General features: G+C 39.9%; 3 protein-coding genes across 4 annotated transcripts; all 3 read right to left on the bottom strand.

The window, feature by feature from the left end:
* Positions 1–426: 426 nt before the first annotated feature.
* snx10a (sorting nexin 10a) lies at positions 427–3,932 on the bottom strand. Its single transcript, XM_054763793.1, has 7 exons — positions 3,687–3,932; positions 2,402–2,443; positions 2,227–2,313; positions 2,026–2,126; positions 1,202–1,300; positions 917–1,111; positions 427–829 (listed from the first exon to the last, which is right to left on the bottom strand). Exons 2-7 carry the CDS (start codon positions 2,432–2,434, stop codon positions 784–786), a joined length of 561 nt encoding a protein of 186 aa, XP_054619768.1. The 5' UTR covers positions 2,435–2,443; positions 3,687–3,932; the 3' UTR covers positions 427–783.
* A 2,159-nt stretch (positions 3,933–6,091) lies between these two features.
* Positions 6,092–10,221, bottom strand: cbx3a (chromobox homolog 3a (HP1 gamma homolog, Drosophila)). Of its 2 annotated transcripts, none has more exons than XM_054763794.1 (5): positions 10,076–10,221; positions 9,304–9,466; positions 8,939–9,095; positions 8,568–8,662; positions 6,092–6,644 (listed from the first exon to the last, which is right to left on the bottom strand). In XM_054763794.1, exons 2-5 carry the CDS (start codon positions 9,456–9,458, stop codon positions 6,518–6,520), a joined length of 534 nt encoding a protein of 177 aa, XP_054619769.1. In that variant the 5' UTR covers positions 9,459–9,466; positions 10,076–10,221; the 3' UTR covers positions 6,092–6,517. The 2 variants fall into 2 exon arrangements, with proteins under 2 accessions (XP_054619769.1, XP_054619770.1); XM_054763795.1 differs by having other exon boundaries at positions 9,988–10,142.
* A 1,282-nt stretch (positions 10,222–11,503) lies between these two features.
* On the bottom strand, positions 11,504–18,467 carry nfe2l3 (nfe2 like bZIP transcription factor 3). The gene is made up of 6 exons (XM_054764679.1): positions 18,446–18,467; positions 17,794–18,395; positions 15,940–16,017; positions 15,328–15,441; positions 14,792–15,236; positions 11,504–13,572 (listed from the first exon to the last, which is right to left on the bottom strand). Exons 1-6 carry the CDS (start codon positions 18,465–18,467, stop codon positions 12,803–12,805), a joined length of 2,031 nt encoding a protein of 676 aa, XP_054620654.1. The 3' UTR covers positions 11,504–12,802.
* Positions 18,468–22,683: the final 4,216 nt, after the last annotated feature.

Raw genomic sequence — 22,683 nt, 5'->3', positions numbered from 1 at the left:
AGGTGGGCCAACCCACCACGCATTCATCGAGGGTCCTGGCCGGACCCAAAGACGGCAAAAAAACACTTTTCCGATGGTTCAATTTTCTGCCGTTTTTTTCAGGTGTAACTGTCGCAAAATCACATTTTTTTCCCCCAGTTGCTGAAACTGAACTTTTCTGGTCCGGGGGGTGGGCCAAACCCACCACACATTCATCGGAGTCCCAGCAGGACCCAACGATGGCAAAAAAACGCCACTTTTGACGAGTCCATTTTCTGTCGTTTTTTCAGGTCCGCGGCGGTCATGAAATCCCGACGGCTGTTTGGTGCAAATCTCAGCAGTAGTAAAATACCCAAACCCATTTTCTTCAAAAAGAGTTTATTCATCCTTTAACAGATCATAAAAATTCTCCTGATAAATTTTTCTCTTTAAAAAAAAAATGCAATTCAAAACATACCGAACTAACCTCAGCTTTCGTGCAAATAAAAATACAAACAGTATAATTAAGAATTTATAAATGTAGTTTTACTGTACATTTTTTTTTAAAACGAACTATTCTTTTCCAAGTACATGCTCAAATAACAGAGTTATTACTTTAAGAAAAAAAAAAAACACCATACATTTTTTTAAAAAAGAGCATACAATGGAAGAAAAAAAGGGAACTTTGTCTTTGAGGCTAATGAAGAAATTGTCTCTCTTGTTCATAAATTCAGTTCCTCAGGCTTCGCTAAGCCATTTTGTGTGCGACTCCGAATGACAACTGCACAACCCGGATGACTCAAAGAAGTGTAGGAGGCTTCTACGTCAGGTGCTGTCCACACTTAAGCCCAAGCCCGACGATGAAGAGGAGCTACGACAAGACGAAGAGAGAGGATTGCTGAATCTAGCGTTAAAGGACATGTTTGTAATAAAAGAAAGCATCTCCATGCTGATGTACCTCTCATAGTCAGAGTCAAATGAGGCCTTGTCCTCCAATCTCATGATACACCCGACGCCAGAACGCTGGATGGCCTCGGCCACCGTGTACCTGGTTTTGCCAAGAGCACACTTTTCCATCTTTGTGACGTTGAGGTCGGACTGGAGGAACAGATGGAGCCGACTGTCTGACAACAACAACGGTGTGTGAAGAACACTAGAGAGGAAATGATACGCAATGAAACCATCGTCCATGAGGTGAGCCTCCTACTTGTATATGTGAAAATGACACACAGGAGAGACTCACAGTTCTAAAAACTCCTGTAGGCCCTGCATCCTCTGGCTGACCTGCTGTGTGTTCCTTAGGCTGAAGAATGGGTTCCAGGGGGGCAGCTTAGGTACTTCTCTGCAGGGAGGAAAATATCCACTTGTTTATTGTAATACACAAAAGATTCACTGTATGAGGTGAACATTCTTTTGGAATCATGTGTTCAAAACAATATTATGATTACCAATGGGTGTATCCTACATTGTCCATATTTAACTTGCACACAATGGAACCGCCAAAGTCCAAGTCTTATGAAAGCTCAGTGATCATCAAAACTCTAAAAGAGTGTTTTGCTTTTCTTCTCCTTTTGTATTTTTTATTTTTTTTTTGCTATATCATAATGTGTGGAAACGTACTAGTGATAGAAACCAGGAAAATTGTGGTAACGATAGAACCAGAATTTGAGCTCATTGTGTTAAATATTGCATGAAAATGACCAGAGATGCGAAAAACATTGCATGGACAGTTGAAAGTTCTCTGGCGACAGTTTGACACAGGAACAGACTAATTTGCCTTACATTACTTCCGAGCGGAAACCCCGTGCACGCTGATCGCATGCAAATGACCGCAATATTTTGGCGTAAATTTGACATAAACAGAAAAACATGCTAACTGTGGGCATACTCTAACCAAGGTTCCACTGTACAGTATAACAATTTGGTAGCCAACTAGCATCATGGAATAGATTGTGTTAGACTATGGGAGGTTTCCACTGTTTTATACCCCAATGACTGTAGCATACTAGTCATTTCATTACTTACTGCTTGTACATTTACACAGTGATATCTGTGGTATGTACGTACATGATGAGCGCATTTTGTTCCAGACAATGCCGCAGCCAAACAAACTCGCTGTAACGCCTCCTCACACATGAAGCCTTCTTGCGAAAACACATGCTATTTGTCTAAATCATCAAGAGAGAGAAGGTCCACAGCAGGATTAGGATGTGCACATGAAATTATTGACACTTTTATTGAGGATATGTCAAATTCAGTGCTACTCACGTGTACACAGATTTCATAGTCGACGTGGGCGTGCCAGAGGTCCTGTTTTTGGGGCCTTGGGTTTTGAACACAGACACTGATAAACTCCTACAAAAATATATATATTTTTAAAAATCAATAACTCACTGATGCAATGGGGAATGAAAAAAGCATTAGTTACGTTGTGGTCACTTACAGTTTTGGCGAGATTGTCCAACATTCTGTCCATAATAGAAACCTACACAATGAGAACACATTAAACAATGAGATGAACCTTATAACAACCCTCTATAGACTGTTATACTGGAAGCATAATAGCACAATTATTTGCTGAACTTGCACAGCTTAAGGACTCAGGAAGTGCAACATTTGAGCTAATAGAAGCATAAAGGCAAATAAAAAGGGGCACAAGCTCACAACAGCAAAACAGGATTAGAAACAATAAAGCCTCTTTTGCACACAATCAGCACTAATGCAGGCCCACCAGCAGTATTAATGCATCTATTACAGTGCGACACAGAATGCATTCCACCTAAAACTGCACACGTCAGTCCATGTCAAAACGTGGCACTTAACCTTTCACTTAGATTATGCTACATTTCCATGTGACTTGAGGTTTTTATTTGTCTTCTGACTAACTATAATCCAAGAATTGCGTCCAGAGTAAATCAATGAGAGCAGTTGAAGCTGTGACCAAAGGCTCCATCACATTCAACCAAACGCTGCTTAAAGTCACATGAACTCAAAAGACAGCACACAAACCAGCCTATTGTTATTATTATTATTATGATCATCATCATTACGTGCTGAAGAGGCAATACTCTTGCGCCATACTTACTTTTAAAAAATCCAGACAGAAGCAATCAATACAGTCCACAACAGCTAAACTTAACCCTTTTAAAAAATCAGCACTTTTCTCTCCAGCCTGTATGATTTTACCCCAGATAGCATGGAATGAAGCATTTATTCATACATTAAGGAGTTAAATACATCCTATTGTTAAAGAACAGTGACTATATTCACATTTGCCAAGATCCAGTGGAGTTTCTCATGTCGTTAAGCTCAGTCTAATTGGGATAAAGGAAATTAACACACATATATACACACACATACATATATACATACATACACTCTTTTTTCCATATATAAACACACACACACACACACACGCACACAGCCTAGTATATATTAGCATATATATATATATATATATATATATATATATATGTATATAGTATATATGTATATACTGTATATATCGAATGTTCTTGCCAAGTGTTTTCTGTTAGGAATACCAAGGTAATGTTTAAAACCCAAACACATTCATTTAACCTAACAGTATACAATGGGGAACTGCTTGACAAGAAAATAGCTTTTACAACAAAATATTAAGCCGGCGTGTCGGGAATAAAAACTTCTATTACAATGAATATACTTATGTCATTAACATAAATCACTATTATGACATGAATCACCCCTACCGTTCGCTTCTGCACCTTGTTAGCACAGCTCCAGTGTGTTTGTATGCTACTGTCTGTGTATGTGACTCTGAATCAAACTTGTTCACGCCTCTACCCCCCCGCCAGCCCCCTACATAAACGCCACTCGCACTGTATAAAAAAATAAGTCAGGAAAGCTAACGATGATTTAAAAAAAATAAAGTAGTAATGACGACTACTACTATTGCTACATAACGCTATACTGTTCTTTGACTACACAAAAATGGCCGACTGTGCTGCTCACAAACGGCACACCTGCTAGCCAATTGACAGGGAGGGATTAATTAAAATGATACACCTGGTCAGACCAGAGGGGCGGGGACAGCCTGCTCCTCGTATAGACAGTAATAAAAGACCAAAACATTAACCAATAGGTGCAGACATGAATAAATTCAACTGACTTCTTCAAAGTCCCGAAATTCCATATCCTCATGAGACCCACCAATGCATACATATTTTAATATTGTTTTATTTTGTCGAAAGACTCTACTTTCCTTCAAAAGGCATGCATATTTCGACGGTTACAACACCGAAAACAAGTTTTTGCATACGCATGCGCAGTAGCGGGAGGTGGCACAAATCTACGAGGGCGCTTTCCAGCGATTTGCTGGGATTTGCCCGACTAAAAAAAAAACAGTGGTGTCCAACATTGAGCACGGCAGCTCTTTTTTTATTGGCCAGTGGCACATTCAAAACATAAAATTACTAAAAAAAAAAAAACACAAAAAAAAAAAAAAACACAAAAAATGGAGGAAAAGAGCAAAAGGTGTAATGAAAAAGAGCAAAAAGGTGTAATGTAGGGACAAAAAGTTTAAATGTTGATGCTAATAACAAATAGCTATTTTCTTTTAATATATAACTTCTTAGCATATTGGATCGGTTTAAGCCTTTTTTCTAAAATATAAACATCAATTAATTTAACTGTAAATACGGAATATCATTATAGAAGCAAGTACAACTATATACCGTGTTACCGTTTGTTTTTTGTTTTTTATGTGGCTGCTGTCATTAAAACAATAGAAAAGATGGTTGATGAAATAAGCAAAGAGTTGGCACTAGATACCTGCTAAGAATATTGCATCAAAAACACATTTCCTGAAAAATATTGTGGCATATTATCAATGCGATTTTTATTACTAAAAAACACAGCAAGTTCAATAGAATGACTTTAATGCAAATAACCTCATGTGATGATGTCGGACCCCAAAGGGGCAGCCCATTGTCTTGTGACACACCACAAATATGTAAACACTGATAGAAAAAATACAGGACGCAAGCATTCAAATAAATGAGGAGTGAATGGGAAGAATATCAAAAATGCAGCTCTGCTAACAATAAATGATGAAATTTCTGTTATTTATGCACTGTAGCGATTGTCATAACAAAGAGTGATATGGACTGCAGTCTTTTTACATGAAAGAGACAACAAAATCCCCAAATAACCATATCATCATATCACGTTTGATCTGAATCACAATGTCATTGAGACGCACATATACACATTCATATCATGTGCCCCAAGTTGCCAATATATGCCACCAAAACCGACAGTTCCCTATAAGAACATCATTCCCCACCACCTGTTAATGAAGGACACGCCTCCAAATTAAAGCAGTAAAATCACTTACCAAATTGACAATGCTATTTAAATGAATTCAGTCTGTCCAACCAGGAGGTGAATCTCAACACACCAATGCCAAGTAAACACTAACTTATTACCACAAGATCTCCACATTTGCATACAGTGGGTGGGTGGTTGTGGGTGGAGTTAGGAGTTTCCAAGACGCTGTTGTTTAATTGTGATATGTAGCTATTTCAGGAAAATCACTCATTATGACACTTTAATTCGGACTCTCTCGTGTAGCTAAATACCGGTAAAAATATAATGGGAACACCTCTCAGTGTTGCTATGCAGATCCACTCTAGTGCAAACAACTCTTAGAATAATAATATACTGTGCCCTTCCGTCTATTAAAGTGTCAAAAAATGAACTATTGAGTCATGATTTGCTGCATCTTCCCTGTCTTGCATGAGCTAAAGAGAGGACATTTACATATAAGAGATGAGGTGTCTGCAATGATTAGAGGTGTGACTCAATCATGTTTTCGGCAAACCTTCTCATGCAACATACACTGTAGCTCTGCCAATTATACATTTATATTGAACTGCTCTGTGCATGATTAAACCTATACCTTCTGGACCACAATCACTTTATATTTTATGAGCTTTTAAAATTACTAAGAAAAAAAAAAAAAGACATAAAAGTAGTTTGTTGCTGGCCCTGAACAACGGTGTTTATGTTTTTACATCAACTTGCAAAAATTGTACCTTTAATCCACTTTCTAAGAGACATTTACAACATTTACAATAAGAGGTAATGGAGATCATTTGGTCAAAAAACTTTATTTGAATCAAAGCAATATTTACACAAAATATTACATAAACATTGTGAAAAATTCATTGGGGGACAAAGAAAAAGGCAAAGCACTTCCTTTTAAATGACATGGTGAAAACAAGTTGGGCCATCACCACCACACTCCACACCATGAATGATTCAGGGACGAGGATGGAAGCAGCAGAATTGATCGTGCTACTTGCATCAAAAAAACGATGACTTATTTTGATAACATATCTATCATATGGAACAACGGTGCTCTCCTAAGCGGCCATGCTATGCAAGCGGTACATTCTGGAAAGGTAAAACAAATAACTATGACAGCTAAAACTATAAGGCTAGGCCAACAAAGGAGAGTCAGTCCTGAGGAAAAGGGAGCTCAGGTGGGTCAAGGTGGAAGGAGGCCCAGAGTACACTACTACTGGGCTTCATCCTCTGGGCAGGAGTGCCACGTTAGTCTCTCTTCATAGAAGGCAATGACCACCTGAGGGCACTTGGTGTTGGCCTCGCGGGCTGGGACCAGGTCTGCTTCGTCAGAGTTTTTCCTGCAGCGACAGAAGGAGAGCGTTAATACTCAAACAAGTTGTCATTAAAATTGTGAAAAAAAGTTATTGTAATTATAGTTTCAGGAAACTGGCTGTCAGAGGCTCTAAAAAGTGGCAGCATAAGTTGGGGGTGGAAGTTTTTGCAAGTCTAAAAGACGTTAGCCAATCTCGTCAGAATTACAATGATGACCATAGAACCGGAAATGGACACAAAAAAGCGGGAAAGTGTTCAAATATGTTCAGTAAGACATGGCTAAGAGTCCAAAAAACAAGAGAAAGGACACAGCAATGTTTTGTACCATTTGGCTACCCAGAAAAGCGGTATATAGTCCTCCCTCGCCACTTCGCGGTTTCACTCTCACAGTTTTCCAAAAACATATGAATAAATCATGCAGTTTCATGGTTGAAAATTATCAGGGGTTGTCCTATTATCAATTTTAAAAGTCAACATGGAGGCAAATTTTACATGTTTATGCAGAAGTTAAGCATTTTCAAGCATAAAATGGCTAAATTAACTAAAATACATATACTGTATAAGGCATTCAGAAGATGCATTCAAAGACGCTGTAAATATGTTGTGTTCTACACTGGTCACTAGCTGTGAGTAATGTTCCTGGCCATAACCCATACAAAGCTGAAACTCAACTCCGAGCCCTCAACGTCACTTCCTGTCCGCCACTCACTCTAGTGCCCATTTATAGCAACACACACAAGCGCAAGTCTTATTTTTGTCTAAAATGGCTTATTTACTCTTATGTCTACTATATTGGATAATATGAGTGTAAAGTTGACTAAAGGGGTGTTATTTCATGTCTACAGGGCTTTTTTTTTTTTTTGGTAAAAGTCTGTTTTCACTTTGGCATGAAAGAATTATGACTTTGATACACATATCTAGATACGATTAAAAAAAAAAAGATATATTTCAAAAACAGAATGATTCGATATAGTGCACAAACGATACGATTCGATATGACTCAATTCGATTCAACAGTTACATTTGTTGATGTAGACAATAATCTTGCATTATAAAATAAAGACGCCAATTCTATAAAAGTGGCGTTCTTGCAGTGTTTCAAATGCGTAAAAGAGCACGTCATTTCCCCAAGCATGCTGTAAGGCAGAAGTCCCCAACCGCTGGGCCGCGGGAATCGTTCAGGCGTAATTATTAAAAGAACTTAATTGGTAGATAACTACATGAAATTTGATGTAAATAGATATACATTTTGGAAATGTGGGCCATTGTTTTAGTCAAGAAATAATACACAGCTAGAAATCCCACAGTTTAAGTGCATGTTTAAGTTGATTGTTGCGAGCGCCGACTTGTCCCACTTCGTTTGATGGTCCTTGATCCAATTTTCTCCCACGCTGCACAAATAGACTACTATATTGCATTTATCCCTTTTCTTTCCCCTCATATTTAGTCACAAAAACTGATATTTGGGAATGCATAAAGGTAAGATTTGAACTCCGGTGGATGTGTATTCATTTTGTGATTTCAGATTTGATGTAGTTCCTGCCTTAGCTTCCACGATACATAAGAAATAAGATAAATTAGATTTCTTGAATGTACGTATGTTTTGCTGATGTGTTGGAAACCTTTCCCGCAACTAGCTAGCGCGCTAATGCTATTTAGCTCCATTCTCGTCTTCAGTCATGCTAAGCCGCGGAGCACGCACGACAATCCTTTCGGCCGCAAGCCAGGCTCACGCATCGTTTAAGAGACTGTCGCCCGGTTGATACCAGGTGTGTGTCTCTGCTACTGACGAGGCAGCAACTCTCGGTTGTCACCGATATCCAGTCGCATCGCTTTATCGTTCACAACACAAGAAGAGATGACTTACCGAGGCTAGTTAATGTGGCTCTAATTCTATGGAGGGCTATGTGCATTTACATGTTAAATAAAAGGTAATATCTATGACTCACCATTTCATCAAGAACATTAACTCTCCGCTGCTGTCTGTTGCACCGATGATCCTCTCTGGGTCAAGGTTTCTTGCAAAGCCTCTTGGTTTATCAGACTGTAAATATAATATAATAATGTGATGACACTCAGGTTAACATTGTACAGTATATTAAAGAGTGAGTATGGTTTTGGATTTGCAACGCTCTCCAAGCTGTATGCTGAATAGCTTAGTCCTCTTAGCAGTTCCTTCAAATAGTATGCTCTTGCTGCATGGCTGCAAGACCATGCTAATGTGCATTCTGTTTAACAAATTGGTTTGTCTTCAAAAAAGATGATTAGCAGGAGTTACATTGGTGTCATTATCTGATTCTCTCACTCACTCACTACTCACAGCATCTTTCTTTTTAGCATCCATTTCTGGCTCGTCTGTCGAAGCTTTTCTCTTTAGAGAAGCGGGTTTCTCCTTTATGTTCTTCTGAGATTCCAGAAAAGCGTTGATTAGCTCCGGGCAATCCAAGTTCTCCTCCGGCTCCCAGGTATTATCGGCTCTAGATGAGCAAAAGTGAGGATTTTATTTAAATCTGCTCTTTATACGGACTTCTGCATAGAAAAGTGCAAACGTTGCTTTAGCACCTCATTGAATGCAACTCTGCAGGGTCTTCATGCAACTAGAGAAATAAAACATAGCACAACCCCATACCAGGGAAGCACTGTGACCTCAGCAGGGGAGGGGGCAGCTGTCCCAAGGAAACTCACTCTGTAAATCCTTTCCATTTGAGGAAGAACTCCACTTTCCCATTCACAATACGCTGGTCCAGAACTTTTTCCACCACAAATTCCTCAGGTTCCTCTTGTGTGCCCTGCCCCCCCTGTGAATCCTTCCTACTCTTGGTATTCTGCTTCTTGCCCATGTTGTGCTCTATTAAAAAGAGATAATACACATGAAAGATTTCAAGTGTTAGCATCTTTCCTCTTAAAGTCAAACTGAATATTAAAAATGTTAGTCTAGACCAGCTTATCCCATGTAACACTGAGATGATCATGTAAACCCGCATCACAATAATGGACACACCACGTCCATATCGTACTAGAACAAGGTCCTTTAAGCACTTTTCATTATAATCTCACTGTTGCATGGTTATTTAAGACCCACACTTTGAGGATGTTTGTGCATCATTTTTCTTTCTGAAGTTTACATACTACAATACGTCGGTCGGTGACCCATTCAATGCAACACTGATCCATAGCCGAACAAAACAAGAAACACAACAATTTAATGCAAACGCTATCAGGCTCGACAAGGAAAAGGCGCTCAAATGTGCTTTTTTGGGGGGAAAAAAGCCAAATGAGAGTATTATGCTCCATGCATCCTCAAACCTCGGTTAACTACGAGCACAAATACACACACAGCTAACTTGCAGGGTTACTTGGAGCACACACCGTCGTACAAGTAGCCTCCACGAGAGCGCGGTTTAAAGTGGAGCACTGCAGTATATGCAGTGTAGTTGGTTTCAATATTAGTATTCACCTTTTAAGTCCAATTAAAAACTCAGTTGGCTTGCACGGCGAGTCCTCAACAACACGCGGTCGGCGGCTTTATCCGTACTAGCAAGCACAGGCGCCAAAAGCTAGCTTGTGGCCTTCTACGGAAGCCTGCGAGGACAAGGCGCTTCGCTCTTGACTTCCGGGAAACTACGTCATAGATGCTTCTAAAACGATCAATTATTTGCAGCAAAAGTAAATAAACTTGCAAAAAAGGCCTCATTACCCCCTGAAGGGAAAAGCCGAAAGGAAAAGAAGATTTACAAATACGTACGTTTATAGTATATTTGAATGGTTGAAAAAAAAAGACTTTGAAGGCCGTATTCACAAATAACTTGCACAAAAAACAACTATAAATTAGCAAAAATGTATAGAAATATTTATAGGTGAAGCACAGTAAACAAGATTTTTAACACTGATGTGTGTCTGTAATGTGGCCTGGGGGGACGTTTTAGGCCTACAGCTAGTTTTCTATTGGCCGTCAGCACATTCTAATAATACAATTAAACAAAAATCTAGAAAGAAAAGCAATAGTAAACATGGGAATAACAAATGATTGAAGTGTGGATGCTGCCACAATTTTGATGACTTTGGACTCAGTTCGACCAATATCATCAAAGATTTGCAACTTGACTTGGACTTTGACATCAATGACTCGGATTTGAGTCTGAAAACACTTGAGAGTTTCAGTGAGTGTGCCGAGTTAAATGTGTTCCCATTCAAAGTATCCAACTAACGTGACCGTTGGTGTATCATTTTGGTGTATCAATCTGCTGCATTGAATGCACCTATTAACGTCCAATCACGTCAAGAACAAACAAGGCTGTGGCTTACATTTCTGTGAGCGCCAGACTAGAGTGGTAGAAATTTATTCACGTGTGCACACACATTAAGTGAATTAGGTAAAAATGAATATATTTTGTATCTCTTCAGAAGGTTCATTTGCTATTGTACTGGTTTGCACTGACTAAATTACTGTCTCAGTGTTGTTACACAACTTAAAATGCATTCATTGTGTTTGTCAAATGTAAGATTGTTACTTTGTTAAATGGCATTTTATTGATAAATACTCAACAGTGCTTAAAAATTGGAAGGACTCAAAAACGTCAAGTTTATGACTTGGGACTTGACTCAAGGTTTGGGATTAAAGACTTGAGACTTGCAAAACACGGACTTGCTCCCACCTCTGCTACTGTACTCCTAACAGGTTTGGTCACAGATAGCACAAAGCTGAGATACTGGCTGTTTTATATCTAACGTCTTTGCATATCTACAGTGGATTAACCTTTTTCATCATTAAAAAATTACAAACATATGAATGAGTTAATGGTAGAAATGAATATTACTAGTGATATTTATAGCTGGTTTGAAAAATAGTCAATAGCTCTGACATCACAAACACTGAGGACAGGAATGAGACAAATTGTTTTTAATCAGGAGGGGGGAAAAAAAAGGAAAAAAAAAATCACACCAGAAAACATCTTCAGCTTCCAAGCAGAAATCAAACCATCAACATCCAACATCATGCAATCAAAAACATTTGCCCCAGCAACAAACAAAAAATATATATATAAAAAAGGAAACTCAGTCACACCAGATAAATTAAAAAAAAAAAAGGAGAGAAACTAGAAAATAAAATACTTCATGAAACTACTTTGTGCAGGTCTCTCAATTGAGTTCCCTAATTTAGAGGACTTAATAGAGCAGAATGCATTAAAAAGCACAGCAACCTCAACAATGTTTCCAAATAATCCCAAACATACAAAAACATGATTGTATTATATTTGCAACTAGGTGACTTAGGTCCATTTAGGGACATTTCAACTATGAAGGAGTTATATTTAAGAGTGCACTTAAATTCCCTTAAAAGGGTATCTTTTTCCCCAAAATTTTACAAAGTTTTAAAATGAATTTTAGCGTGAGGTAGAAAATAATCTTGCCGTACTATGAAGTAGATGGGCTTTAAACCAATTCAAGATAAATTGTGGATCATGTACTCGCACAATAACAAAACATCCAATGCAAATTAAGGCCTTGTCAGTTTAATCATTGGTATACTGTATGTCAACAAGACATAAGAACACAATCTATTCATTTAAACTTCTATACAGTGACACACCTTCAAACATTTGAAATAAATCTGTAAACTTTAGATGCGTAATGTTCCGTTTGTCACTTTAGGATAAAGTTGCTATTATGGAAAGAATATACTGTCATTGACAGTTTTGATGCATATAAGCATTTCAGGAACTTTTATCAATAAATACAGCCTTTAACCACCTGCTTGTATTGTAGGTACATTGACAGGATACAATAAACCAACAACACTCCACCAATGCTGGCCATGCTGATGCGTAAACACGTCTGATAGAGTTCTGATTAATGGGATTAATCTGAAAGTTTACAGGCAAGTAAAGAGTGGTTGCATCACATGAATTTGTTCTTTTCAACACCCCAGGTGTCCATCTCAAAGAAAAAGGATGTCCAGTGTGTAAGCTACAGTTTTCCTTCCGTGATCTTGATGTACTTTTTCATTTACTTTTTTTGTGTGTTTTTTTTTTGGCAGCTTTACCTGTTTTAGACTCCCAACAGCAGTGGTTCAAGACACACAGAGTTCTCCGTAAGAGGAGATCCCACAGCCAGAGAAAGGCAAGAAAGTCCACCTTAAAAAAAAAAAAAAAAAAAAGCTTAGAATTAAGCAAGAAATACTGCATCACTGCTTTTTGCCCTTCTTCCTCTTGTCCGTTTTATTGCTGCTCGATGTGGAGACAGCAGGCCTTCTTACAGGCTGAACTACGACCCTCCCATTGGTCCCGCACTGCAGGGTGAATCTGTCAGGGTTCAGGGGCTGTCCTGAATCATCTCTGAGCCGAGCGAGGACGTCTCTGGTGAGCTGCTGTATCTGCTGCCCCACGGCCCCCATCGTCTTGGCCGTGATTTGCTTCTCCCTCAGCAGCCTGTCCCTTTGAGCTTGAAGTCGCTCCACCTCCTCCTGGAGCCCCGTGATGGCATCTAGTTTGCGTTTGCGGCAGTTCTGCGCTGCCAACTTGTTCTTCCCCCGCCGCCGAATATCCCTGAGGAGGGTCACCTGCTCAGGGGAGAAGCCGTGCCCGTCGACGATGTCCAGGAACTCATCCACAGGCATGTTGACGATTTGCAGGACGGAAAACGGGATGCACATCGCACGGGCACGCAGTTCGTCTCGACTCAGTTCCCGCTCCTCTAGACTAGGACCTTCATCGTCACTAAGAGGCTCCTCCTTGATGCCTTTGTGGGGGAGAGTGACTGGTGGCTGGTTGAAGAAGGCAGGAGATGAGTAGCTGTGGTCGTGCCACACACGCTCGCTCACATCCACAGGTGCCCACAGGGCTTCATGGTCTACAATGCCTTTAGATGGGAGTGAATCCACCTCGCTGCTGTAACCTGTGGCTCCACATTCATCTTCACAGTATGAACTTGAGGACGAGGACATCTCAGATGAGCCTGAACAGCAAAGTATTCATTATTAGTCCATACATAAACATCAAACAATGCGTTTGTAGTCAATATGTATTCTTTACACTGTATTCTTTACTTGCGTATCTTGCTTGCTGCTGTAACAAGTGAATTTCCCCGCTGTGGGATAAATAAAGTACAAATACTAATACTTGTCAAATGTGTCAAAACATGTGCATCAATGTCAGTGATATAACTGGTTGTGCATTGCAATAAAAATGGTTTCTTAGCTGCTTGACTCCACTCACTCACCGATCACCACTATCACAACGCCTCCTGTTTGCTACCTTGCCTAACCTTTTCGGGTCTCGCGTAACATTTCTCTAGGTCACTGGTGTGTAAGTGACAGGAAGAAAAGCTCTGACTTGCTTGTTTGCATGGCTAAATCTCAAGAACACTGAATATAAGACAACCAGTCCTTGTCATCCAAGCCACTGCAACTGGTATCGGAATAGAAGGGTGCCCAAATGTTATATGGCATAGATGGTAGGGATGGACAGATCCAAATTTTTTCACTTCCGATCCAATCCTGACTGAATTTGGATATCTACAAATACGGATACAATTCCGATACCAGAGCTGTGTGTGCTTTAATATGCAACCACTCCAAAAAAATGTCAGCAAATGTAGTTACGAAGAATATCAGCAAATGCAGCCGTCTTCACACATTCAGCACCGCACACCAACAAGCGCTCAGCATGACACATTCATCTCAGACGCAGGACTCTTAACATTGCACGTAACTTCAGGGTTGCTACATTATTATTGTTGATTTTATATGCAATAAACTCTACAAACAACTGCGATATTGTAGCGACCCTTAAGTTTCGTGTTGTGTTGGTGTCTGACTGTTTTGTGTGGCCGTGAATGCATCAGGCAAAGAGCTTGTGCGTGCGCAGTGAAGTGAGGAGGACGGCTGGAGTGCATGTGCGGAGACAAATACATTTGCTGATATTCTTTTGGCTACATTTGCTAATATTCTTCTAGCTATGTTGGCTGACAGCACAGCATAAATGCGTATGGATCAGAAATCTCCACAGGTGGTATCTGCAATTTCCGCTATGTGAATTTAGGTAGTATTAGAACTCGATACTGGATTGGATCGGCCCCATCCCTACCAGATGGCATTTAAATGGTCAAGAATGTTGAGGCTCCACAAAAAACATGGATTAGGTTAAAAAAAAAAAAAAAAAAAACATACACCAACCTGGGGAGACTGGACCTCCAGAGCTGCTCTCCAAAGAGAGACCAGAGTCAGAGTCCAAATCTTCCAGGACATGTGGTTGGAAGACACCCAAGGTGTCCATCAGTTGGGAGTCAATGGTGCCCAAGCCCTCCAAACCCAGTTGATTGATCTGGTCAAAGACGGCCTCATCCAGGCAGTCGCCCAGCGCGTTCTGCGAGGACACGCCGCCAGTTAAACTACACACTGATGCAAAGGGGAGCGCTGCCAGACCCAGAGCCATCCCCGGTGAAGCGTCTGAACGGGATGAGCTGGTGGACTCCTGTCGGAATAAGGACCTCTGCGGCCTGGCATCAAAAGCTCCACTGCTGGTTACCATGGCATCAAGCAAAGTGGCATCCAGGCTGATGCCGCTTGTGATGTCTGTGTCAAGGTCTGAGAGGCGCTCAGTAACAAGGGAGTCCAAGTCCTATAACACGGAGCACATTTTGACTTTGTGTCTAGACTATTACGATAAAATCCATCTGCAATCATAACATAAAGAAGAGATGACGACTTACTTCAAGATCGCCGACAGGCATTGACAGAAAGCTGCTCCAGTCCTGGTCAAAGTCAGTTGTAGGAGGGGGCTGTCGCGGTGGGTCTGACAGTGAAGTGATGCCTTCAAACACACTCTATGGGCAGGACATAAATTCACTGTTAAACAGGATTAAATCCAGCAATTACAGTATCCCACAAAAGTGAGTGCAGCCCATCTGTGGTAGACGTATGGCAACACAGCACACGCCTGCGGTTTCAACACATCGAAGCCCGATTTCGTAACACAGGACGTCAAAAAGTACTTCCACAGAGTGGCCGCGCCAGACCTCCACTTTTTCCTCATATCATACAAACGGTACGAGGCAAAAATTTAGTGGTTTTCATGGTATACCTTGAAACAGGTAACCAGCCCACGCCTACTGGGGCAGAGTCTGGAATCGACTGCTTGTATCACAGTGCCAATATCGTAGGTTTTAGATGCAGGCCGATAGAATCCGATACTTGCTGATATCGGCCGGACGTGCAACATCAATATCGGATCGGGACACCCGTACAAATAGGTGTACATCCTACAAATGTGAATGATGAGTTTACTTTTTGCAACAGCATTAAATGAGGTGAAGGGTCCATACCTCTTGTTCCAGAGTGGAACTGAGTGCCAGTTGAGTGACTGGAGCCGATTCCTCCTCCTCTTTAACATCAACCTCCTCCTGGCAGGGCAAAGAGAGACAGATGGTGAGGAGTGTATTAGGAAAGGGGAGATTAAAAGGATTCAGAAAAAATACAAGTAGGGTAGCAAGACCAAGTATAAATTTGCTAGTTGACAATACTTAGAAGTAGTTCTGGTTCTGTTTAAGCCATTTTTTGGGCTAAGATGGAGACTCACTCTCATTAGCAGCTGTTGTAACACAAGAAGGAACCTTAATTTTTGCTGTTGAATGTTTCTCATCATCCTGTCAACTGCAGAAGGACCATTTGGGGTAAAGTCGAAATGTATATAAGCAGGTGTGTGTGTATGACAGAAGGGATTAAGAATATTTGTACAGTTACACTAAGACACCAGTTGCAACTGCATTTACAAGAAACACAATCTAAGTTAGCAGCTCTATCAAACACAAAATATTGTTATCTCAGACGGTACGTGATAAAACATTTGTTGCAAAAACCTCATCTCTGCCCTAGTTAGTTAATGATAGAGGCTCAAGTATGACACACTGCTCAACCACTCCTCCCAAAGCTCTGCCTGAGCATGCCGAAGGGATCACTACAGCGAATGTAGTTTTGCACTTTTTGCCGCCTTTTGCATATCACAGCTGTACACTGTCGTCAAGATAGGGGGTAGCATCCATGTATGGAGTTCTGCAGTTGTGTAAGCTAACGGGGTGTAGGTCTTACGCCCCACTTCTCCACCGCCCAAGGCCCACAGCTGGTGGTTTAGTCTGGAGAAAGAAGATATGGTTACACATCAACTGCCGTCAGGACAGTACATCCACCAGGCAGCTGCTTCTAGTCCAAAAAACGGACTGGATCACTTGAATTAACTTAATATTAAAGCCTGGGAGATTAAAGTGGAATGTGAGAAAGTGGATGTCCGTCTTACAAAGTGCATGTAATTTAATATCATTTGGCAGATTAAAGAGGGTTTTGTTCATTATGTTAATTCTAAAACATGGCTTTGTGCGGTAAAGAATGTCAGCTGCCACAGGGATTAAAAAAAAAACTAATGGATAACATCAGAAGCTAACTAGCTAGACCTGTTAGGTGCAGTCAGAGTTATGAAAAATGAATAAACTCATGAAACGAAATCAACATGTGATTAGATTAAACTATATTATTTCTTGTTCTCCAGGAAACATTGCAACACAGTTGTTGGATGAAGCAACATACTTACATAACATGTTGCTAACTTTGTAGGCTAACAATAGCATGATGGCTCTTATGAAACACGAGGGAGGGGGATCATGCTCTGCTTCAGAATGTCACAGTACATATGGGAATCCTTGTTTCCCCTCAATGAACCGCAGTGACCAAATGTGTGCTGCACTCATGCAGCCTCAGACGATGATGCTACCGCCACCATGCTTGACTGATTGTCTTTCTGTCTTTGGATATATTGCAGAATTTGTTTCATTAATTTCAGTATGAAATATTTCATACTAAAGTAAAAGCAGCTGCTGTAGTCACTTTATAAACAAAACATTTTCATCGCGTGTGCTTTAGATTATCAAGTAAGTTAGTGTAATATCAGATAACATGTCATTAATAAGTTGATTACATTTTTAGAACATGCAGGAGGTTCAAAAATGGCCCATGGGCCGCACTTTGGTCACCCCGGGGTTAAATGATGCAATGTACAACACGTTCAGTAGCACACCAACATCAAGTAGCGTGGCAACTAATTCAACACTTATATTCCCCTATTTAATTATTTCAGCACTTTTTGATGCCAACATGCTCACTTAAGTAGCTTTTGTGGATGCACTTGCCTGTTTTATAACCCTGTTGACCCCAGCTACACATGGCTCCACCGGCGGCGATGTTGGCTGCAGCCCCTGGTCGCTGTCAAGTCGGCGTTGACCGTCATCACTGGCTTGGTCGAACCCAGATATTTCAAGGTCTGTGTGGTCGGTGTCTGTGCTGGTGCTCGTTGAGGGCTGCCCACCGTCAGACTTGTCAATGGCCGACACTTGGTGCACCAGCCATGCGTTCAACTGTGTGGGGAACCGCGGAGAACCAAGCGTCCTAACCTCGTCTAGCAGTCGGCGACTCGCAAAGAAATAATCCAATTCGGGGCATTTGGGGTGCACGGAGTATCCCCCAAGAGTGTCTCTCAAATTGTGGAACGGTGTTTGGGTGTAGGCTGAGCTAGGACCCAAGTTAATCTCAATGAGAGGCGAATAGTAGCCGCTTAAGTAACTGTCGATGTCCACACGAACTCCAACCAAACTGAGCAAGATGGTCAACTGAATCAGGCCTTCTGTGAAGTATTTTTTTCGCGACTTGCATTTTCTAAATACGTTAGCACTGTGGATAACTATGTAATGCTGGCCTAACAATTCCTCTTTTCCGAGTGGACAAAGGGAAAAGCCTTAACAAAGAGCACGCCTTCCCCTGTCAGACAAAGAGGTCCGCCTGTACCGGCGAACTCGCTGGATAGCATACGCTATGCTAGGCTACTAGCTAACAGCTTTATGACCAGTTACCGGAAACCTCGTGGAACAAACATAGCGGAAACGCTACCTTTCAATCCCTTGTAGTAGACCGGGTGTCGTTCTGTGAGATCTTTAAGTATCAAAAGTCGCCAGACGTCATTAATGTAACATAAAGTGAGGTATCGGTTTAGCTCAATGCGGATAACCGAGAGAAGGAACTTGCACAATTTGCATACCTAACACAGATTGGGGCACAGCGTTGACGAGCTGATTGGATATCACCCTTGTCAGTCATATATTAACCAATGGCATGTCTTCTATATTGGAAACAACTTCCTGTATACGCCCTAAAAAAGTACAAATAATATTTACATAAAATCACAAGAAACCGCACCGGAAGATCTTCTGGGTTATGCATTAAATGCTTTTAATTACTATGATTGAAATTTTACTTAGTGATTCTTTTCAAACAAGCATCAGGCTTTTTTGATGGCTTGTCAGATGCATAGTTAGGCTACAGCTGCTGAGACGCTTGTGCTACTGACCTGCTTTTGCTCCATTTTTAGCCTACTGGTAAGCGTTAGAATTACAAGTTGAACTTGCTCAACTGGTTTCCAGACGTCATCAAAACAACTTATGTAACTGGATGTTTTTTGGCTTTTAAATCATACTGGTTAGTTGTTAATTTTATTTCCGTAGAACTGTCACATTTATTCAAGCACCCTACACTTTAATTAACTTTAGAGTAGCCATTTATAGTTCAAATACTGTGCAGTCTTTGTTCTTTTTATTATTTTTAGACTTAACAGCACAGAATGATAGTTCCACACCATATTCAATAATTACAATATTCTGTTACATGGGACAATATGCACGGAGCAACTTCACATAGTCAGATAAGTAATATTAAACAAGATAACAACCAAGCACCAACAATTACTACCAGTGTACAATATTTTAATTTTTGAATGATAGCTTTTGCTGTCATTACTATGCATGTCAGAGGTGCTTGCTGCACAAATCTTAATGTGTACTGACTACTTAACTGTTGAAATGTACTAAATCCAAGACTGTAGTTTGAAGGTTTATATTTTCACATATTGCATTGTCTCTTGTAAACTGATCATACCCATAAACCACTGGGTTGCTTTGATTTGTATTGGATTTAAGCAAGCAAACCTATTAAAATAGTACTGTCTTCCAGCTACAAGTTTCCACTTGTGCTGCAGGGCAGGAATAGTGTTTATTGGGGAACTGGCTCAACTGTGACACCTGGCGTTAAAACTGGGTAGCACAGAGTTCCTATATTTTCCTCACGGGAATTACCCAAACATGATGTATGTTTGTTACCTTTTGTGTTAAACTTAGCCCTGGTGTATTTTTATTTAAAAATAGAGAGTGACGTTTCATTGGATCACACGCAATGAGACCTGAAGAGAGAAAAAAAGCTAAGCTTTTGCATTATATTACGTAATTTATGCAAAAGTGACAAGAAAAGTGGAACACTAAACAAAAAAAATGCTTCTCTAAGTGTTTTTAATCTCTCTGCAAACCGTGAAAACTCATAGATTTACAATAACCAAATAAATAAATAAAGCATCAATGTATACAGTAGGTGTATGTCTGGTAACGTAGCATTAGTCATCTTTAACTGATAGAATATAACTTCATTATGGAACAATTAAAACTATATAATATCCACAAAAACATTATAATTGCCCATTTGATAAGACTCACCAATAAGTAAATAAAAAGCATAAATGCAGTTTAATAATATCTTCAACTATTCATGCACGTCATTAATCTGTCAAAAAAAAAAGTTGCAAGAAATTTGCGGTCCACTTTTTACACCAACTTGATAGTCCCACAAAACCAAAACATCCAAAATATTCCAAATCGCGTCGTGAAGAATAATCTCATCCGCTTGATCTGCCACCGTTTTACAATCGCTTGATGAATCCACGTGTATTTTGATAACGATGTGAAATACATTTAAATCATCTTTGTCAAGGTCTGACAGATTTATTGCGGGGGAAAGCCTTAAATCAGCTCTACACGTTCCTCGCATGTCGACGCTGATTGGTGGAGTATCACGTGACACAGTGTATTTTACTGCGCATGTGCACGAAGCTTTCACGCAAAGGCTCATGGGAAAAAATGAAGGAAAACCAAGACGGGGATTTCGTCGGGACTATTACTGAACCTTCGATAATGGAATAAAGTCTTTAATTTATGTTAAAGATAGTTAATCGCCTTCCTTAATTACATTTTTTATTTATTTCAAATTAAACCCTACTTTGAAAACGCCAGAATAATATTTTAAGATGACTTTCTAAATTGTAGCTTTCATTATCTAACGTTGTAATCAGGTAGTTTTGTACACTTAGTGGGCAGTGCATGAAAACTATTCAATTTGAGAACGAGTCTATTGATTGGTAGCCTACTTGATTTAATAGTCACACTAAACGTCTGAGCAGGCACTCTTGACATTGATTGGAGCCTGGTTAAATGAGATTAATCGATTACTTCACTGTTGTAAATGTTTCATAACACGTGAATTTGCAAGTCTGGTATATATGCTTTTTTGTCAAACGGTAAGCCATTATTAGAATTCATAGTTTTAAAATACACCAGCTTGCTTAATAATTCCAAAATAGCAGATAAAACAATCCTAAAAATAGTGTAAGCGCCAGAATAACTATGTAAGTTAAAAAGCAAGAAGTACTACGTTTAACTATATTTAGAATACTAAAATATTTACAATAATAAAACAAGTCAATTCATAATTTCTATGAATTACTATAAATGCAAAAATACAATGGAAATAGTAAGACGTACCAAATATCACTATGAAATGGAAAGTTGCATTTTATATTTACATTTATACAAATATTTTTACTTCCAGAAATCTAGATTTTGTATAAAGTAGTTCTAAAATAAGAGTGACATGTTTTTCATGATTATAATTCTCAACGATAATTCAGTTAATATATGGTCGTTTCCATTCTCAAATTTGTCACATTTATATTTTTCTGATTTAGGTATTTGTCTATAGTGTGTGTGTGTGTGTGTGTGTGTGTGTGAGTCGACACAGTAGAGGAGCTCTGTCCTCCAGAAAGCAAAACATTATACTGACTGCCTCGCTTCCTTCAGACCTCGTCCCTGCTTGATTGACAGGCAGGTTTGGCCAATGACACGCAAGTAACCGCATTCTTGCACCCTATTGGTTTAGAACCTCAGGTCCGTCACAATGTATCAGCCAATCAAAAAAGGCCTTGTCGCTCTCACGCCTCTGTTACTCTATGGCGCCCCAGAGTGGATGCAGACAGTTTTACACCTGGCTCGTTGTGTGCGGATTGGGTTAGTTTAATGAAATTGTATTTCTTTATTTCATTTCTCTTTCAGTACATGCTTTGTTTTAATGCTTGACAAAACAAGCAGACGACTCTACAGACTGTGACATACTCTACAGACTTTTAATCAAGTTGGATGCTTTATTTAATAAGTACCTTTATAAAACGTCTGTTTTATTACAATACTAAATCATGTAAAGGCAAAAATAGCTCCACTATTTTATTGCTGTTGATATTACAGTTACCACAGAAGCTGTTGGTTTGTAGTTTAATCTACATCCACTAGGGGTCAGAATTTTACAGCTTTTGGCGACAATACAAACCCTTTGAGAAAGCAAATTGGACCTGGATGTAGAATTCTCGTGTTGCTCTATGATGCTATGTGCTGCTTTACTTCTTAAACATGAATGGACACTGTACAAGTTTCTGTATTGTATAACTGTACTCCTCAATTTCTTCTCCACCCACCTCCAGAGAATAAGGAGGGCTTAACGGTGGGCCTAGGTGCTGACAGGACTCTTTTTTTCTTTTTTTTCCCAGTCCTTTCTTTCTCTGAGCATGAGAAGCAAGTCCTGGATTTGATGTCATGAGTCTGAGATTGCCTCCTTGATAAAATGGGTCTGCCTTGCTGAGACTGGCAGCCATCTCTTCTTGGAAAAGAAAACAGAAAAGCCCTACATAAACAGAGGAAAATGGCCCGAACTGAAGAAAAACAGCCTTGCATGATGCGTGCTGGTAATTTGGAACGTTACCACCGCAGACTCACACATGCACACACATAAATACTGACGGCCTTAAAGAGGGGTCTCTTTTGAAAACGGTAGAGGAGGCTGAAAATATGTGTGAAATAGGTTGCATGTGGCCGGCCATT

The sequence above is a fragment of the Dunckerocampus dactyliophorus genome, chromosome 20 (assembly GCF_027744805.1).
Source record: "Dunckerocampus dactyliophorus isolate RoL2022-P2 chromosome 20, RoL_Ddac_1.1, whole genome shotgun sequence".
In the NCBI taxonomy this organism is placed as follows: Eukaryota; Metazoa; Chordata; class Actinopteri; order Syngnathiformes; family Syngnathidae; genus Dunckerocampus; species Dunckerocampus dactyliophorus.
This window is presented reverse-complemented; position numbering and strand designations above follow the sequence as displayed.